This window comes from Prunus avium, chromosome 5 (assembly GCF_965620075.1).
Source record: "Prunus avium chromosome 5, drPruAviu1.hap1.1, whole genome shotgun sequence".
NCBI lineage: Eukaryota > Viridiplantae > Streptophyta > Magnoliopsida > Rosales > Rosaceae > Prunus > Prunus avium.
In genome coordinates this window covers 11,926,148-11,942,456 of record NC_142288.1, presented here as the reverse complement: position 1 = coordinate 11,942,456, position 16,309 = coordinate 11,926,148, and the positions used below count along the sequence as shown (strand labels likewise).

The 16,309-nt window shown below is 39.8% G+C and overlaps 1 protein-coding gene across 1 annotated transcript; it reads left to right on the top strand.

Annotated features, from left to right (window-relative positions):
• The first annotated feature begins 1,772 nt into the window (after positions 1–1,772).
• Positions 1,773–3,961, top strand: ANK6 (Ankyrin repeat family protein). The gene is made up of 3 exons (XM_021969670.2): positions 1,773–2,124; positions 3,055–3,226; positions 3,349–3,961. The coding sequence occupies exons 1-3, from the start codon at positions 2,008–2,010 to the stop codon at positions 3,561–3,563; spliced, it is 504 nt and encodes a 167-aa protein (XP_021825362.1). The 5' UTR covers positions 1,773–2,007; the 3' UTR covers positions 3,564–3,961.
• Positions 3,962–16,309: the final 12,348 nt, after the last annotated feature.

Here is a 16,309-nt window from a genome sequence, read left to right as displayed (position 1 = left end):
ACAAAAGTGTATGGTGTTGAACTGCCATTGCAATCCTCTGTTGATGAAGGTCATCATCAGATCGAAGAAATTTTGTATAGCCTTCCCACATGAATTCATTGTAAGAAGAAGAATGAGATTGAAGGAGATTATGTGTTTGACAAGAGGATGAGATTTGAAAGAAAGATGAGAGGAAATCAGGATAAGATACAAAAGGAGAAGGAGGAAGAGAGGAAATAATTGCAAGATGACAAAACGAAATGACCTACATGTTTGATCATAATTAAATGAAGATAGGAAAAGATAGGGAAAGATAAGGGAATCCAATAAAGTGATGTGGACAAAGATGAGCAATGGTTCAGAACATGATTGAAACAAGACAATAGGATATGGGAAATGGTTCCTAAAATAATTGAAGAAGACAAGCGGGGGTGGGCATGGGTTCATAACATTATTGAAGGAGGATAAAGGAATCCAATGAAGTAAAACTAAAAGTAAAAAACCAATATACCCATCCATTTGCCTATAAATATTTACCTCCATATGCAACCTAATCAACCACACCAATGAAACCTAACAATCGAAGGGAGCATCATACATTTGATTGGGGAATGCCGCCATCCTAGGTGCAATCCACCTCCACCTCCTGACTTCACTCAAAGTTCATAAATCTAAGCTCATAAGCTATATCCAAAGTCCAACACCAAGATCATCAAAGGGAAATCTGTAGTTTGTAAGCGTGATCATGACACAATTCAATTAACGACGGAATAGTATAAAGAAAAAATGGAAGACAGTAATGGTGATGGCTTCAATGAAGGGTTCAAATTATTTCGAGCATACGCAAAAGTAGTAGCTCCAGGGGCTATAGATTGGGATGATGTAGATGTTGTGACCGCATTGCAACTAACCAAATAAGTCATGTTGTTCCATTTATTTTTATATACATCATGTGGTACTTGTTTTTACTTTCAAAGTCTATGAAATAAAATGTTGTTGTCCTTGTTTTCATTTTTAAGTGAAATTATAAAATATTTTGAATTTTAGATTTTGGATTTTTTAAGGTTAAAATGTTAAGAAAATTAAATTACGAATGTTAAAACAAAAATAATGTCAAGAAAAATTAAGGGTTAACTATCCTTAAATAATTCAATAAAATTGTGAACTTAAACTATGAGTGTGCATAGTTGGAGTAAAAAACAGCTTAAGTCCGGACAATATATGAATAGTTGTATTTTAGAAGGTGGAAATTTAAGTTTATTGCCAACATGGTTGGAGATGGCTCAACATCTTGAATTCGACCCTTTTTTATACGAAAATAAGGAAAGTTAAACCCAAGTTTGACTAACGCTTTGAAGCCCAAAAAAAAAAAACAAAAAACTCTTTTCTTTCCCTTAACTGATCTGAAAACATCTTGGCCACGCGTGTGAACCTGTGACAAACTCTCTCTCGACACGATTATCTATCTCTCTATTCATCATCCCATATCATTCATATTTTTTCTTAGGGTTTGGTTTTCTTCAGCCTTCCACCGCCAAGCCCTCTCCCAATCGAATCAGGAATCCGTCTTCTCTGGCCACAAAATCAATTGGGAAACCCAGTACATAGAGACCTCGTCTTTCTCCCTTTCAAATACATTACAAAATTATAGGGTTTTGCATTAATTATGAATATAATTTCATCGCCTTCGGTCATCTCTGTCGTCGTCATCTTTGAGATTGAGAATCTTCGCGTCTTGGGTCCTGGCTTGAATCCTTTGGCACCAAACTACTGCATCGCCAATTATTCTCGCTAAGTCTTTGCCCCCTTTTCTTTACTGTCTTTCGATATATTTTGCTTTTCTTTTACCGTGATTTTCCCTAAAAATCATGTAAATTTTGAGTCTTAAGTCTTGATCTTTAGGGTGAGATTTGTTGTAGTTGTTGCGTAGAACTCTTGTTCAACAACTGGTTTTTGTTGTTATCACTTTGTGCAAATTTGGGTAATACAATTAATACAAAAAGCTTGCCCCAAAAAGAAATAGAACGAATGGGTTCGCTTAGGCGGAGCTTGTCGAGAAGGCGGTCGTTTAGGTCTGGGGTGGATATGGATGATAGGGGATGGACTCTGCTCCATATTGGTTGTCGCAAGGGTGATCTGAAACAGGTAAATTCTTCATCCCATTCTACTTATTTGTAATTGTAGAGTGTTCTGTTGGAAAAATTATTGAGCGAATTGGTTGAAATTTGGTGTTTTGTTATATCTTGTTGAAACTCAAATTTGGCATTGGCATTTGCCTTGATAATCTAAGTCTAATGCTTTGTTGATATGGCTCATGGGCAAGTGTACTGATCACTTGCTATATATGATTTGCACAACTATTCTTCTGCACAAGGATAATGATAAAGTGCCATGTTGAGGTTATGCCATGTTGAGGTTATTTTGCATCATCTTCTGTTCCAACTCACAAGGGAATAAAATGTCAAGTAAGATTAGGACTTTTTCAGGATGTATGCTTCAAAATTCTTATTGGAATTGACGATAGATTTATTTAATTTTGACAAGTATGATATGTTAGGTAAAGAACAAACGTCTTGTATTTTCAGACAGTATTTGTAGTTTATTTGTGAAGGGTCCATTTTGATAGAGTATTTGAAATGAGGTTTGAGCTTTTAGGGCACATTGATTTATCAGGCTTTAGAAATATTAAATTACAACATAAATTAAATTCCCAATTTTCATTAAACTTCAAATTTATATGTGGATTTTATTGATGTAAGAAATCCTGATTAAGCAATTCAGATAATCAAAAGCGTTTTTGCTAGCGTTTGACAGGAATAGATAAAAGTGCTTTTTATTGAAGCTCCCACGACCTACATCCTTTTCACTTGTTGTTTTGGATTATAAAATTAGCAAAGTTATTTGCGTTCCAGATAACAGCTGTAAGTGCGGGTCCCTTTTGGGGACATTCTTGAACATATGACCCAAATGATCACTTAAGTAGCCACCAGGAAATGAGAATTAGGCCCCTTGTCAAAAGTAAACTATTTTTTTTAAATAACTTAAAATTTACTGTGGATTCAATTCCTTGTGCAGGTGAAGCGACTTCTCAACGAGGGAATGGATGTGAATGTTGCTGCTTGGGGTCCAAAATCAAAAGGGATTACCCCTCTTCACCTAGCTGCTGAGGGTGGCCATCTGGAGGTTATGGATGAATTGCTAGAGCGTGGTGCTAATATTGATGCCAGAACTAAGGGTGCTTGTGGCTGTAAGTAGTGTTACTCTCCCTTTTCCCTTTGGCTTGTTTTCTCTTTTAGTTGAGAAGATGAAAAACAAAAAAAGTTAGATATATGTGCTGATGTTTTCTCCTTCCTATACATGTTTAAACAGGGACTCCACTTCACAGTGCAGCTAAAGAGAGGAGGAGGGAAGCCGTGAAGTTTCTGGTAGAGAATGGGGCATTCTTGCCAGACGATATGTATGACTGTAGGTTTAATCCTCCACTCCATTACTGCCCTGGACTTGAGTGGGCTTATGAGGAGATGAAGCGTCTTCAGCTAGAAAGTGCATCATCAGGGGAGAGCTCTGAAAGCTCTGAAAGCTAAAGTGTTGCTGTGATCATTTTGCAGTTGGTTTGGCTTTATATGTAGAATTGCACATAGACAAATAACATCTCTCTTTATCACCATCTTGTGTTTCTTTGGTTGCTGCTGTCTTGCATCAGGGATGCTCAATGTATTATGTTAGTGAGGGGAGAGCTCTAAAAGCCGTTTGGTGATTGGTCTTGTTATATCTATATGTAGCATTGCTCATAGACAAATACCATGTCTCTGTCTTCTGGTTGCCTACGTTTTGCATCAGAAATGTTTAAGTACTTTGTGTAATGGAATGTGTTCAGAAATGTTTGAGTACCTTGTGTTATGGAATGTGTTCCGAACATTGTTCTTCATCCATTGTTCTGGGATGTTTGATGATAATAAAATAATAATTATTTATATTATTATGACCTACAAGTAGCTTTCGTTGTGTCTTTAAAAGTTTGATGAAATCTTTGAGGCGTGCAAATTTGATTTATGGTGTTTATTAATCAGGAATTGAATTCCATTTATGGAGGATTTCTGCGTTTATTTCACATCAAGGAATTGAAAAGTAAGTGGGGTCCACAAAATTAGGAATTCCTAATTTTGTAGGAATTCAATTCTTGGGTGGGAGGTGATATTCTAATTCCTGGAGAATTAACTCATTAGGAATTCATTTTTTTTACTCATTATATCCTCACAATTTTCAAAATTCCAAATTTGTCATTTACTATAACTCAACAACGAGGATATTTTAGTAATCAGTACCACTCTTACCTCAATTCAATATGTTTTAATAAACAACTTCAATAGGAATCTAATAAACAACTTCAATAGGAATCTGGAATCTAAATAAACAACTTCAATAGAAATTCGGAATCTAACTCCCCTCAATTCATATGGTTTAGTATCATTGCCTCTTAATTCTGAATCTTACCCTGGCTGTTACAAATGGAAGGAAAATGTTCAAGTTCGAAGCTTCTTGGATTAACAACCAGGAATGTCGTGGCATTGTGGAGAGGTGTTGGAATGAGGAAACTGAAGGGAGTAATCTCCAGAAATGAATTGCGAAGACCTAGGTGTAGAGAAAGACTTAAAGCCTGGAACCGATCGAGCCAGAGGAATAATAGTAAGCAAATTGAAATTCTCTATGAGGAGTTGTGTCATCTCCAGGAAGATTGGAATAAGAAATTCATAAGGTGAGCCAAATCAAACAGCAGATAAATGAGATCGGGATGAGAGAGGAACAATGCTGGCATTAGCGCTCCTAGATTCGCTGGCTAACGGCGGGGGATGCGAATACTTCTTTCTTCCATCAAACTATAGTTCAAAGGAGGATGCAGAATAGAATTTCCAGAATTATGAATGATCATGGCCAATGGGTTTATGGTGACAGAACAGTGCGAAGAACAATCGAAGATTATTTCAAAAACATTTTCCCTTCGAGTGGTCCCCGGAATTGGGGAAGTGCTGTAAACTGTATTGAGAAAGTTGTCACTCCGCATATGAATTTGGAGCTGATACAGCCAATCTCGCTTGAGGAGGTTAAGAAGGCGGTGTTCGAGATGGGCGCTTTAAAGGCCCCTAGTCTGGATGGCTTTCAAGGTATCTTTTACTAGCATTATTGGAATACGATTCATGCTGAGATTCTGGGGATGGCAGAGGAGTTTATGGCTGGAGCTGTTAATCTCCAAAGGCTTAATGACACAAGTATAACCCTCATTCCAAAATCCCTATGCCTGAGAGTGTTTTCCATTTCAGACCAATCAGCCTGTGCAACTATTTATACAAAATCCTCTCAAAGGTACTTGCAAACCATCTCAAGCCTATTCTTCCTTGCATCATATCCCCATCACAGAATGCTTTTGTCTCAAGTAGACTGATTCAGGATGATATCTTGATTGCCCATGAGGTCTTCCACTACTTGAAGCTCCGTAAATCCACAGAAAGTTTTGAGATGGGAATTAAGCTGGATATGAATAAAGCCTATGACAGGGTGGAGTGGGATTTTTTAGAGGAGGTTATGAGGAGGATGGGTTTTTATGGAAAGATGGATAAGTCTTGTAATGGGATGTGTCAAATCTGTAGCCTTTGTAGTTATTATTAATGGTCAATCGGGGAGTAAGTTCAAACCGTCAAGAGGTATTCGTCAAGGAGATCCTATCTCTCAAAATCTATTTCTCTTTGTAAGTGATGTCTTTTCCCAAATGATATCCAAAGCTGTTGATTCCAATGTTTTACAGGGCATTAAATTTGGCCAGAGGGTCCATCAATTTCTCACATATTATTTGTTGATGATACGTTGGTGTTCCTTAAAGCCACTAAGCCTTGTTATGACCAACTTGTCAATCTTCTTAATGATTTTTGTGAAGCCTCTAGCCAGCTCGTAAACTTCTCAAAATCATGCATGTTCTTTAGTCCAAATACCCCTGAAGCAATCAGAAGGGAAATTGAAAGCTCTTTGAGAATTGGAGCTGACTAAGATCCCGGAAAATGCCTTGGTATTCCTACTCTATGAGGAAGAGCAAAGAAAGATGCCCTGATGTACATCAAGGAAAGGATTTGTAAGAAAGTCCAAGGTTGGAAACAAGGACTACTCTCGCAGGTGGGTAAAGAGGTCTTGCTGAAGGTTGCGGTCCAGGCTATTCTAGCCTATCCCATGAGCATTTTTTGCATTCCTAATTCCCTGTGTAATGAGTTTAATTCCATTATGGCCAACTTCTAGTGGGGTCAAAAGGGGCAGGAAAGGAAAATCCATTGGGTTAGTTGGTAGAAGCTGAGTTTAGCAAAGCAAAACGGGGGAATTGGCTTCAGGAACTTTTAAGAGTTCAACATTGCCCTCCTAGCTAAGTAGTGATGGCGTCTCTTCACCGAACAAGATGCGTGGTGGTCAAAAATTCTTAAGAGCATATATTTTCCCCATTCCACCTTTATGGACGCTCGAAAGGGCAGCCGAGCTTCTTGGGCTTGGTCGATTTTGCTTGATGCTCATGACCTCGTTCTTAATGGTGCTCAGTGGCAGATTGCGGATGGGTCGAAGACTAGGGTGTGGATTGATCGTTGGGTCCCATCTCTTCCAAATTTGCATCCCCATTATACATCCCCTTCTAATTTTGATCCAAATTTAAAGGTTGCTTCTGTAATGGAAATATCTACGGGCACGTGGAATTTGGATTCTATTAGAAGGTTGATAATCGAAGAGGAAGCTGCAGCTATTGTGAGGGTCTTGATTGGGTCAGCTGCAGCTAGTGATAGATTGATTTGGCCGTGGGAGAAATCGGGGAAGTACACTGTAAAGTCAGGTTATCATTGGCTGCATGGGCGCTCCACTAGAAGGGGTCGTGAAGGCACCTCTTCTTCCTCTTCCATTGATCTTGGGATGTGGAAACTTGTTTGGAAAATTGATTGTCCTCTTATGATTTGAAATTTCCTCTGGCATGCATTGAGGAATAGTCTGGCAACAAATGAGAGCCTTTTTAAAAGGAAATCCATTAATTCACCTACTTGTAGCCTCTGTAGCTCTGGAGTAGAATTTGTGGAACATGTCTTGCTTCTTTGTCCATGGGTTGCTCCAGTCTGGTTTGGTAGTAGCCTAAACATTCGAATATGCATAAATGAAATCACAACTTTGAATGGGTGGTTTCGTGATATTCTCTTTCATGATGGGTTGGGCAAGGTGGATAGAGCCCGAATTGCATCATCTTTGGCCTTCACCTGCTGGAACATATGGAAGTAGCGTTGTAAGGCAATCATGGAAGGTTGTAGTCCATCCCCGAGGGCGACTGTGATTGCATCCTCTTCTGCTACCTCTGATTTTTCGAGGGCAAAACCTCACATAGTGGCAACTAGAGGGCCTTCCGCTCCTCCAGAACAGAGAATTCATACTTGGTGCCCCCCTTCTGCCCCAAAAATTAAAAGAAACATTGATGCAGCCTGGTATGCAGATTCTCAAAGAGGTGGCATTGGTTTAATTACTAGAAATCATCTAGGATCTTTTATTGTAGCCAAGGTGTGTCCCTGTTCGACAAATTTGGCATTGGAAGCGGAAGCGTTAACTGCTGTAGAAGCATGTTTCTTTGCTACTGAGCATCAATTTTGTCAGGTTCAGTTTGAGATCGATTGTAGAGAAGTGATTCGTGAAGTGTAAGGAAACATTTCGAGAGGTCGGTGGGAGTTGTATCCTTTCCTCTATAACATAAAGGAGCAACTTGGCCATCCAAATTTTGTTGATACTAGCTGGGCTTGGTGTCCAAGAACAACTAATGTGGTAGCATATCTCACTGCGACTCTGGCAAGTGCAAGGATGAACTATGTGACTTGGGTCAACAGACCACCATGGTCGTTGGTGCATGTTCTCAACAATGATGGTCACCCTTGCCCCTCTTCTTAGTTGCTTGCTTGCAGTCTGCAAGGTTGGACGTTGTAGCCTTCGTGTGGGTGGCGTCTTTGTTTATTTACTTCTTTGCAGCTTGCTTTGTTTATGTAGTTGGTTGTTTATGTTTGTCCTGCTTACTGGCTGCGACTTTCCCTGTGCTTTGCTCTTGTTGCCGGAGGTTTGTCCTCCGTTCATGAAATATCATTTCGACCCAAAAAAAAAGAAAGTAAACTTCAATAGGAATCCAAAATCTAATTCTCCTCAATCCAACTCCTCCTCAATTTAATTCCTCCTAATCCAATTACGGATTAGTAAATAAGCCATTAGTTCTATGTTCTATTGTTAACCTTAAATTGAGTTCGCCAACTTTAAATGTCAATCTTTGAGGCATGGATTGGGAGAGTTGTTTTTGCAGTCATGTTCTCTGGACTCTAGGGTGCAAGGAATTAGTGGTCACTCACCCTTAGGAGGGTTGTTTAAAAATTATTTTATATCATTTTGAAATAAACAAAACACATTTTCTGAAAAAATAAAAAATAAAAACTACATTCCCTATTTTCCTGCTTGCAGCCACTGTCGAGAACCCATAGATTCTGGGGTTGGCGATTCTGATTCTTTTGCTTTGATTTTGGAGCTTAGTTTTTCATCTAATGTCGTATCAAAGATATTAGAACGAACTTGGTTGTGATGAGTTTTCTTGTTCTTCACTTTTAGTTCGCAATTTTCTGATTTGAAATCCTAACCCAGATTTGGGGAAATTAAAAAGATAAAGATTGAAGTTTACCCAAGAAAGGGAAATTGAAATTTACCGAAATCTGGATTCATCATTCATGATGCACCAACATTAGATAACTAATATATCCAAAAAGAAGAGGTAACTCTTAACATATCAACGCACCATTGAGTTATCAACCAACCAATCAACTACTGAACAATATGCCAATTTGATTTGTATAAGGATTTCTCTCTTATTATCCAGAAAACAGAAGACAAACAATGGTTAGAAACGAAAATGGTAAGGAGCCCAAAATCATGGTTCTTTGCAGTTCATGTTAGCGAGATATCCTATTCTATTAGGATATTTCCTTCTTATTCTATTAGGATTTTATTTATTTCCTTTTGTATAGATATTATTAGGATTCCACTTATTTCCTAGTTTAACCCTACTAGGGTTTGTAACCTTGTATTATAAATACCTCCTTTCGGAGAATGAAATATATCAGAAAATATTCTACCATATTGTTTGACTTGGCATCATAGCTGACTTTCTAGTGACCTGTGTGTGTTGTGCCCACCCGTGTTCTACTGTGTGCCCTAATTTCTTTTAGGGTTTTTGTGCCTGTGCCTTTGCCGTGTTCCGCTGTGTACTCTGTTGTGTTCGTGCATCTACTGTGTTCGTGCCTCTACTGTCTTCGTGCATCTGCCGTATTTGTGTCTGTGTTGTGTTCTGTTGTATACTCTGCGTGATTTGTTGAGTTTCTGCTACAATCATGGGTGATAATTCCATTGTTGGTGTTGCTGCTGCTTCTGTAAATTTGCGTGTTTCTACCTCTATTCCAAGTACTGGCTCCAACACTTGGATAATTGATACTGATGCTTCTGATCATATGACTTATGATGCTAAATTTTTTGATGAGTTGTCTAGTAACACCCGTGACCCATACATAACTAGTGGTAATGGCTTGCCTTCTCCAATTACTGGCGAGGGCACAATCTCTCTCACCCCAACTCTGTCCTTGTCTCGTGCGTTATTAGTTCCTAATATCCATTGTAACTTGTTATCTGTTGGTCGATTACTTGATACACTTAATGCTTCTGCTACTTTCTATCCTACCCATTGCTCTTTTTAGGATCTCAAGACTCATGAGATGATTGGGCATGGTAAACGGATAGGGGGGTTATATTATTTGATATTGCCTTCTGCACCAGTTCGTGATCGTGTCGTTAATACTGTTCAACGTTGCAGTGTCAAAGACAAACAGCAAATTTGGTTATGGCATCGTCGCTTGGGACACCCGTCATTTGGCTACCTTAAGCGTCTGTTTCCATCTTTATTCCGCTCCTGTGATGAGTCCAGTTTTAAGTGTAAGACATGTATTTTGGCCAAGAGTCATCGCACTGTGTTTCCTTTGAGTGACAATAAAGCTGCAAAGCCTTTTGATTTAGTGCATTCTGATGTGTGGGGTCCGGCTCGCGTTACTTCGAACGGATTTCGTTGGTTCGTCACATTTATTGATGATTGTACCCGACTTACTTGGGTTTTCTTGCTGAAAAATAAACATGATGTTGCTTCCATCCTTCCAGAGTTATGTACTATGGTGTCTACTCAGTTTCATGCTCGGATCAAAGTATTCCGGATAGATAACGGAGGTGAATATGTGAATAATACTTTAGTGTCTTTCCTCCATTCTCAAGGTATTATTCACCAAACGACAACCCCTTTTACTCCGCAACAAAATGGTGTGTCTGAAAGAAAAAACCGACAATTGCTTGAAGTTGCCCGCTCACTCATGTTGGATATGTTTGTTCCCCATCACCTTTGGGGGCATGCTGTTCTGTCTGCTGCCTATTTGATTAATCGTACTCCTAGCCGGGTTCTTGATTTCAAGACTCCGCATTATGTGTTTGGTGACCATGTTTCCCCTGTCTCCGTTTCCAAGTTTCCACCTAAAGTTTTTGGGTGTGTTGCTTATGTTCATGTCTACTCTCATCAACGAAGTAAACTTGATCCTTGTGCTTTGCGATGTGTCTTTATTGGTTATTCTTCTACTCATAAGGATTATAAGTGCTATCACCCACCTACTCAGAAGGTACATGTTACTTTGGATGTCACCTTTCATGAAGAAGTACCGTATTATGTTTCTTCCTCTTCTTCAATTCAGAGGGAGAGGGGGAGTGAATTGAAGAATTTCGGAATGGAAAATTTTGGACATAAAGAGGTGTGTGAAGGAATTTCTGACTAAGTACCAACTACCGGTCGCGCTGAGGAAGCGACCGGTCGTGCTGAGGAAGCGACCGGTCGCAAAGGAACCTGTTTGGAAACCACCGGTCGCGTAGAGGAAGCGACTGGTCGCAAGTTGAATTTTTTGACGAATTTGGCTCTGCACAAGAAGAACGTGACAGTGATATTGGTGACTCTTGTGTAGATGAGATCGATACAAGACCCCCCTCTGCCCTGCCATTGCCCTAGTCAAATCATGATACTGAGTCAAGTGAGGTATCTTCTGATGATCTGTCTATTTCTACTTATCAATTACCCTCACGAACCACTCGTGGGAAACCTAAAGTACAATATTCTCCTGATATACATGCCAAGTCTAAATATCTCATTAGCCATTATGTGTCAACTCATCGTTTGTCTAAGTCATATGCATCATATTTGTGTCAAATATCTAGTGTATGTGTGCCAACTAAGCTGCAGGATGCTTTATCTGATCCAAAATGGGTAGATGCAATGCATATTGAGATGGAAGCCTTGAACAAAAATGCCACATGGGAGTTCGTTCCTTTACCAAAGGGAAAAAAGGCAGTTGGGTGCAGATGGGTGTTTACTTTGAAGCACAAGGCTGATGGGTCCATTGACCGTTACAAGGTAAGATTGATAGCAAAAGGGTATACTTAGACCTATGGAGTGGATTATACAGAGACCTTTGCTTCGGTAGCAAAGCTCAATACTGTGCTCGTACTCTTGTCCTTGGCTGCTAATCATGATTGGCCGCTGTTACAATTTGATGTCAAAAATGCATTCCTCCATGGTGACCTCAAGGAGGAGATTTACATGGCTCTCCCTCCTGGTATCCCTGTAACCTCTGAAGAGGGTGTTGTGTGTAAGTTGCGGAAGTCTTTATATGGATTGAAGCAGTCTCCAAGAGCATGGTTTGGGAGATTTGCAGTATCTATGAAGAAGTTTGGGTATGTGCAGAGTAACTCTGATCATACTTTGTTTCTGAAACGTCGCAGAGGTAAATTGACAGCTTTAATAATTTATGTTGATGATATAATTGTAACTGGAGATGATCAGGTAGAAATACAGAGTCTTTAGAAATATCTTGCATCTGAGTTTGAGATGAAATCATTAGGTGATTTGAAGTACTTTCTTGGGATTGAAGTTACCAGATCTAAACATGGTATCTTTTTGTCCCAAAGGAAGTATGTGTTGGATTTACTTTCAGAAACTGGAATGTTGGATTGTAAACCAATTGATACTCCTAGTGAACAGAATCACAAGTTGGGGTTGTATCCTAATCAAGTTCCTACTGATAAAGAGCGCTATCAACGGCTTGTGGGGAAATTAATTTATTTAGCTCATACACGTCCTGACATTGTGTATGCAGTGAGTGTAGTGAGTCAGTTTATGCACTCGCCTAGTGAAGACCATATGAGAGCTGTGACACGTATTTTGAGATATCTCAAAGTAACTCCTGGCAAGGGGTTAATGTTTTCCAAGTATGGTCATACAGATGTGGAAGGGTACACAGATGCTGATTGGGCAGGTTCAGCTACTAATAGGCGTTCAACGTCTAGGTATTTTATGTTTGTTGGTGGCAATCTTGTTACGTGGAGAAGTAAGAAACAAAAGGTGGTGTTTCGATCTAGTGGTGAGGTTGAGTATCGTGGGATGGCCCATAGTGTATCTGAGTTACTGTGGTTGAGGAGATTATTGAGAGGCCTTGGTTTTGGGCCTAAGAAACCCATGGATTTATATTGTGACAATACGGCTGCGATTGCAATTGCTCATAACCCTGTACAACATGATCGTACAAAGCATGTGGAGGTTGATCGAAATTTCATTAGAGAAAAGTTGGATGCGGAGATTGTTTCATTCCCATTCATCCGTTCTGAGTATCAATTAGCCGATGTTCTTACGAAAGTTGTTTCTACAAGTATCTTTCTCAACTCGCTTGACAAGTTGGGCATGCGTGATGTCTTTGCTCCAACTTGAGGGGGAGAGTTAGCGAGATATCCTATTCTATTAGGATATTTCCTTCTTATTCTATTAGGATTTTATTTATTTCCTTTTGTATAGATATTATTAGGATTCCACTTATTTCCTAGTTTAACCCTACTAGAGTTTGTAACCTTGTATTATAAATACCTCCTTTCGGAGAATGAAATATATCAGAAAATATTCTACCATATTGTTTGACTGTTCACAAGGGATGAAAAACTAAGCAGAAAAAACATAGCAAAAGAATCAAAAATTGAGGATGCCATAAATGGAGGAGGCTGCAGGCAGTAGTTGCAAGGTTCCTGAGAACATGTTCTGTTTTGTTGACAACAGGAAGAAGAGAACGTGTTGTGCTTTTTTCTTTTTTCTTTTGAGATTTTCTATTTAAACCCAGCACTTCTCTTTGTTCACCCAAATACTTAAATCATTAAACTGTAAGTTTTATTATTGTGTAAAAAGACAAAAAAGGTCATCCAACTTAATAATTTACCCTAGTACATCAATACACACACCCTACCACTCTTTATATTAAGTTTTAGAAAAATACAAACTCCTCTACATCCTATTTAAATTGGATCAGGACAGAGTTAAAGTATAAATTGGATCATATCAGGACAAACTCCTCTACTTGGAAAGAGGTAAAGTTGTTCTCTTTCTCCAGAAAGTATTAAATTTCGAGTTTGGGGTTCCATTTGTTTGTGTATTTTTTGCTAGAAATAAAGAAAATTGTGGGGTTTAAATATAAAATCTCTTTTATTTCTTATTTTTTCAGTTTGGGGTGTATTTAAGGGTAGTTTGGGAAGATAGTGGGTTTTTTTAGAAATTGTGAAAATTTAAATTAAAAGATGGGGTGAACTTAAAACATGGGGTGAACTAAGAGAAGTGTGGGGTTTAAATAGAAAATCTCTTCTTTTTTTCTTTCTTTTTTTAGGAAATGAGTTTTGTTTACTTGAAAATAATATAAAATAATTTTTAAATTTATTTTTTCTCCACCTTTATAGTAGATTGAAGGGTGGGTGACCGCTAATTCCTTGCGCACCCTAGAGTCTAGGGGAACAGGACTGGTTGTTTTTGTGGGTGATTTTGGATTCTAAGTTCTAACTTTAAATGCCAATCCTTCTGTCCTTCCGGTCTCAGGGTCCCCCGATTGCTGCAGCCAAAATGAAATTATACTTCTTTTCTTGGGTTTTTATCACAAATGGTGTCATCCTACAATTTTGCTTCAAACATCAATGTTCATCAATGTTGCCTTTGTTGTTCGATTGTGGAAAAAGTTATGTTAGTGTGCTTACACACATGTAGCGCCCACAAAAGCTGACATATTGACAACCACCACTAAAACTACGCCACATGGACATCATAGTGGTGCGTACGGTTTGGTTTGGTCTAGGTTTCCTTTAGAGCACTTCCACTCCTATGGGAAAGGGCAAGGAAAAGGCTGTCATTATTTTGTTGGGCTCTGCAAATCTCACGGTCTGGTTCTCCGGGCTGAGGGGATCTGCGTCAACATGAGTCGTCCTTTTTTGGTGTGGTGCTGTTGTGCGCGGGCATGCCAACACAGTCTACTGTGCATTCGAGGATGATGAGAGTGGACGGATGGATGAGTTGCGCGCTTGTTTGAGTTTAACTTCTAATCAGAACGATTGTGGCCGACAGAGGAACTGATATCGGCCGTTAGGTTCACAGCCTGAGCTACAAGGCCGTTAATGGTGGTGCTACTGGTGGATTTTTAGGTGGTGCTCCGGCGCGTTGCTGGATTGCAACGGTCGTATGATATGTGGGATGAACGGAAAAACGACAAGGATGGTGCTCCGGCGCCTTGAAAACCAAGGGTCGTATGATATATTGATGAATTGATTTTCCTACAAGCTATCACTACTCCTAAGAAAGCAAGTAAAGGTATTGAAAGTGCATTATAGAAAGATAAATGACAGAAGGTAAATGACAGGAAAATATAATCTGCTCCGTTGGAGGCTTGTGTTTGGTGTTTGAATCCTTTAAACGTAGTTGGAGCCTGGTATTTATAGGAGAGGTCCTGAGAAGACAACAAGGCTAAAAATCTGCATGATGAGGCTGATCAGAGATAGTGGGTAGTCGAGTCGACATTTGGGAACGTGAAGTATGATGGTGTGACCCCCATAAATCCCGGTCGCCGCCCTAATCGTGGGTTCTGCGTCTTGGGCCTTGGAGGAGCATTTAATGCTTTGGTCTGATGGTTGGTGACTTAATCTTACAAGTTGTAAGATTTTCGCACCTAATCATCCTGATTTTACTCACCATACCCTGACTTCAATCACTTCCCTCTTCGCGCATTAAATGCAAATTCATCCCTTGCTGTAGTCAGGGATAATACTTTTTAAATGAAGCGTGGGTGTAACAACCCAATCCTTAATTAATATTTAACTAATATTTTAATAAGGAAAAACACTAAACTACCCATAGAATATTTTATTAGGTTTTAAGTTGACTTTTTGACCAGGAAAGAATTCGGGAATTTCACTTGTACTGTTGCGTAGAGCGTGACGAAACGAGTCCTTAGACACGTAGTGAGCCCAATTTCAAGTTGCATTGAAGAAAATACGAAAAAAGGGCAAAATTGTAATTTCGAGAAATCAGATTTTTAAAAATCTAGTTCTCCTTTCTCTCTCCCCACTCTCCTTCCTTCTCACGATCAAACCCCCCTCCCCGTTACTGTTCACCCGAACCCACCCCAAGCCACCCAGCCACCGCCACGCCGCCCAGACCGGCCAAGAACGAACCGGCGTCACGCCACCACCTTAGCCCGCCCTTCTCCCCGCTGTCCGCCGCCTGGAGTTGGTCGGAAAATCACGAAAAACCGTCGATTTTCAGTCAAAACTTCCGACGTTCGTACGCCGTTGTCCGGCCACCAAATCAAGCGATTGAGGTATGAATTTTTGAATGATTTTCACATTCTAGCTGCTGGTTGGGTAGGATTGGGAAGATTTTGAGGTTTGATAGGTTAATTGTTGAGTTGAAATTCTGCCGGGTTGCATCGCCGTTTTCAGCCACTTCCGGCCACTTTTTGGCCATAGTCCAAGAACAAAAGTGGTTCCAAATGAGGTGTTTTACTTGGGCTAGGAGTTTGGGTCAGCGGTTTGGAGATTTTCCAGCCGCCGAAAATTGCTAGGCACAACCACGCACTGCCGGCGCGTGGACGGCGCGTGAGCCATGTGTCAAGGACCACTCTTGGTCCCAGAACGATCCTCATGTCTTCACGAGCGCGTAGGAATTCGCGGATCTCAATTCGGATAACGTTTGAACCCCAAACGGATCTGGCATAGTGTGCGATTTCCGGGTTCATTACGGTTGGATCGTAGTCAAACTGGAATAGATCGATCTAGGTAATTTTCAGGATCGAGTAGGATTCGACGGATCGTCAATTGGAGTCCCGGATACTCCAAAAAGGCCAACCCTAGGGTTAGGATTACG

Coding starts and splice junctions, on each gene's coding strand:
- ANK6 (XM_021969670.2), top strand. CDS start 2,008: ATGGGTTCGCTTAGGCGGAGCTTGTCGAGAAGGCGGTCGTTTAGGTCT. Junction 2,125..3,054: donor GCAAGGGTGATCTGAAACAG/GTAAATTCTTCA, acceptor TTCCTTGTGCAG/GTGAAGCGACTTCTCAACGA. Junction 3,227..3,348: donor AACTAAGGGTGCTTGTGGCT/GTAAGTAGTGTT, acceptor ATGTTTAAACAG/GGACTCCACTTCACAGTGCA.